Source organism: Plasmodium reichenowi (genome assembly GCF_001601855.1).
Source record: "Plasmodium reichenowi strain SY57 chromosome Unknown, whole genome shotgun sequence".
NCBI lineage: Eukaryota > Apicomplexa > Aconoidasida > Haemosporida > Plasmodiidae > Plasmodium > Plasmodium reichenowi.
Window position 1 is genome coordinate 1 of NW_017962394.1, and position 300 is coordinate 300.

At 24.3% G+C, this 300-nt stretch overlaps 1 protein-coding gene across 1 annotated transcript; it reads right to left on the minus strand.

Moving 5' to 3' along the window:
* PRSY57_0019500B (CPW-WPC family protein) lies at nucleotides 1-300 on the minus strand (the record flags this gene model as incomplete). The annotated part of the gene is made up of 1 exon (XM_020114265.1): nucleotides 1-300. A coding segment is annotated over one exon (300 nt), but the record flags the coding sequence as incomplete, so codon positions are not given.

Consider the following 300-nt stretch of genomic DNA (forward strand, 5'->3'; position numbering starts at 1 on the left):
CTTTTTCTTTTCTTGTCATATTTTCAATGGATAATTTTTTTCTTTTACATAAATCAAAAGTATCCGGAGCTAAACAATATCCTTTCTCAACTTTCCAATTGAGTGGACATTCTTGTTCATAATTTTTTTCACAAATATTATTACACTCAAACTTGGTCTTACATTTCTCTTCAAAATCTTTTTTCATAGACAAAGTAAAATATTTAAAATTTTTTATATTTCTACATGGACCTTTATAATTGTTATCAGGTATACAATCATATTTATTTACTTGTTTCCAATTTTTTGGACAATCAGATA